The sequence below is a fragment of the Larimichthys crocea genome, chromosome I, assembly GCF_000972845.2.
Source record: "Larimichthys crocea isolate SSNF chromosome I, L_crocea_2.0, whole genome shotgun sequence".
Taxonomy (NCBI): Eukaryota; Metazoa; Chordata; class Actinopteri; family Sciaenidae; genus Larimichthys; species Larimichthys crocea.
This window is the reverse complement of record NC_040011.1, coordinates 37,729,093-37,731,733: the sequence shown is the minus strand read 5'-3', so window position 1 is coordinate 37,731,733 and position 2,641 is coordinate 37,729,093. Positions and strand designations below refer to the sequence as shown.

At 41.2% G+C, this 2,641-nt stretch overlaps 1 protein-coding gene across 1 annotated transcript; it reads right to left on the bottom strand.

The window, feature by feature from the left end:
* Positions 1 to 390: 390 nt before the first annotated feature.
* LOC109141595 (vegetative cell wall protein gp1) lies at positions 391 to 2,165 on the bottom strand. Its single transcript, XM_019272526.2, has 2 exons — positions 2,000 to 2,165; positions 391 to 1,405 (listed from the first exon to the last, which is right to left on the bottom strand). Exons 1-2 carry the CDS (start codon positions 2,163 to 2,165, stop codon positions 825 to 827), a joined length of 747 nt encoding a protein of 248 aa, XP_019128071.2. The 3' UTR covers positions 391 to 824.
* Positions 2,166 to 2,641: the final 476 nt, after the last annotated feature.

Sequence of the window (2,641 nt, the reverse complement as noted above, 5' to 3'; positions counted from 1 at the left end):
AATCTAAATAATTTTATATTATATTGTGACTTATGCAATATATCTGCAATAAGGACCAAAACCAGGTACACACATGCACACACATACTTACACCTGGTAATTCATTAGTGAATCTGGATGGACATTTTATGCCGAGCAGACAGAGGAACAAATGGCGCTGTGCATTGGTTCATGTTGTCATTATTGTCATTATTATTCCACATTCTGGTCGTGTGTAATTACCCACTTTGCTTCCCGGTATATAATCACAAAATGAACCAAACTGCAGAGCTTTTGAATCACAGGCAGAGAGGAGAAGAAAGGCTTTGAAGTCATACTGTTAATATTGATGAGGTGAGATATTTCAGATGACTAGCACCAGAGATTTCACTTCTTTCTTTTATTTTGCATCAGCAAGGTCAAACGCCTAAAAATTCACACTTATCTTACATTTTCCAGTTGCTTGATCAGTGGACTCGGTACAGAGAACAGGGCAGAAATCTCTAATTAACAACATTACATATATTTTTCTTTGAGATAATTAAAAGAAAAGGATTCAAAGTATTTTGTGATGTCTCCAAATAACTGTGTGGAAAAAGAAGTCACTAATAAACTCTAAGGGGATGTTTTTTCTATGATGGGTCAAAGAGAAATCTTAGTGTTTTAATTGTGCATGTGCGATTGCTAGATCTGCCTAAAAACACTACACTTTATTCAATAATTTAGTTCTGTTGACATGCAAAAGCTACAACATTAGAGGTTTAAGTAAACAGCTCACAACATGTTCTCACCAGTGTTATAAAAACCTTGTCAATTTGTTCACCAGGGTGCGACAGCAAAGTGCTCTATGCATTGTACTTCTTCAGTAAGTCACTTTGCCAGTGCCTCTTGCGATCCGGAAACACTCTGGGCAAACGTATCTTTTTAAAGTCCTCAATGCATTTCTTTAAATCCTCCTCCAGCATCTTCTTCTCATCTTCATCCTCGTCCACCACAGGTGGAGGGCCACCATTCTCTTTGACGGCGGTCCGTGGCAGCGTTTTTAGATTAAGCGTGGTCGGACGCTGGGGACTCTCAGCGGGAGGCGTGGCTGGAGGAAGAGGAGGACTGGAGGTACAAAAAGGTTTGGATGGTAAAGGTGGAGGCAGGACAGGAGGTGACAGGAGTGGGAGCTCAGGGTTGTCTTCAGCAGGAGGAGGTGGAGGGGGAAGAGGAGGTGTCAAAGGAGGAGGTGAGTCCACGGGCAGCGGGTTTTGTGTGTCCGTTGTTGTGCAGCTGCTGGTTTCTGGAAGGCTTTGGGTTCGTGCAGCAGCGCTTGGATGCTCCGTGGCTGGTACAGTGTGTGCAGTAGCACATTCAGAGATCACCACTTCAGTGATAGCTGGGGGTTCAGGGGTTGAGGCCCTGGTAATCACTGATGAACCGCCTGCAGCAAAAATAAAGAAATTCAAATTTAATTGTGTGAAATCTCAAACATTCTAAGCTAAACCACAAATACTTAAAGTAATCGATATTTTAGGAAATATGCTCATTTGTTTCTTAAATGTGAAGATCAATACTATTCTCCTGTGTGAACATAGCCAGCAGATGATTAGCTTAAATAAAGACTGGAAGAAATGGTTCATAACGGAAATACAACACATTTCCAACAACAACCTGTCACGGGAACTTCCTGCATTCATGTTGTGACGGTGAGGCTGCAAGGAAACTAGTGGAGACACTGCACAGAAGGTTAAACTGTTGCCTGTCAGTAAACAGTGCCAGTCAAAAGCCTCTTAGGAAGGGAAGACCGAGAGTTACCTCTGCTGCAGAGGATAGGTTTATTACAGTTACCACCCTCAGAAATCACTAAGTAACAGCACCTCAAAATTGGAGCCCACATGAACATCATCAGACCTTCAAGGTCACATTTCTGCCATGATCCACGACTAAGGGGGGCAAAAAATAAAAAATAAAAAAAACAAAACAAATCAGACCAAGTAACACAAGGAATGGACATCAGACCAGTGGAAATCTGTACTTTGGTCTGATTTGTCAAATTTGAGATCTTTGTTTCTAACCTCCATGTCTTTGTGAGACTCAGAAAAGGTGAGTGGATGGTATCTGCATCTGTGGTTCCCATAGTAAAGCATCGAAGAGGAGGTGTGATGGTGTGGGGAAGCTTTGCTGGTCAGCATGGCTACCATAGCATCCTTCAGAAACATGCCATGCCATCTGGTTTGCACTTGGTGGGACCATTATTTGTTTTTCAAGAGGACAATGACAAAAACACACATCCAGGCTATATAAAGGTAATTTAACCAAGAAGGAGAGCTGCATCAGATGACCTGGCCTTTACAATCACCCAACCGAAACCAAATGAGATGATTGAAGGTAAAGCAGCCAACAACTGCTCGACATATACAGAAACTCCCAAAATAAAAATAAAGAAAAAACATTAAATGAGAAGGTATGCCCAAACTTAAAATTTCCATGTCATTGTTTTTACATTTTTGATTGTGTACAGATTAAGATATACCATGTTGTTTAGTTTTGAGGTGTTGGTAGGCAGGCTAGCAGTTCTTCAGCTACATATTTACTGTACAGACTTGACAGTGATGTCAGTGTTCATATCTAACTCTAAGCGTGGAGGCATATTTTGCAAAATGTCACATTAATAATC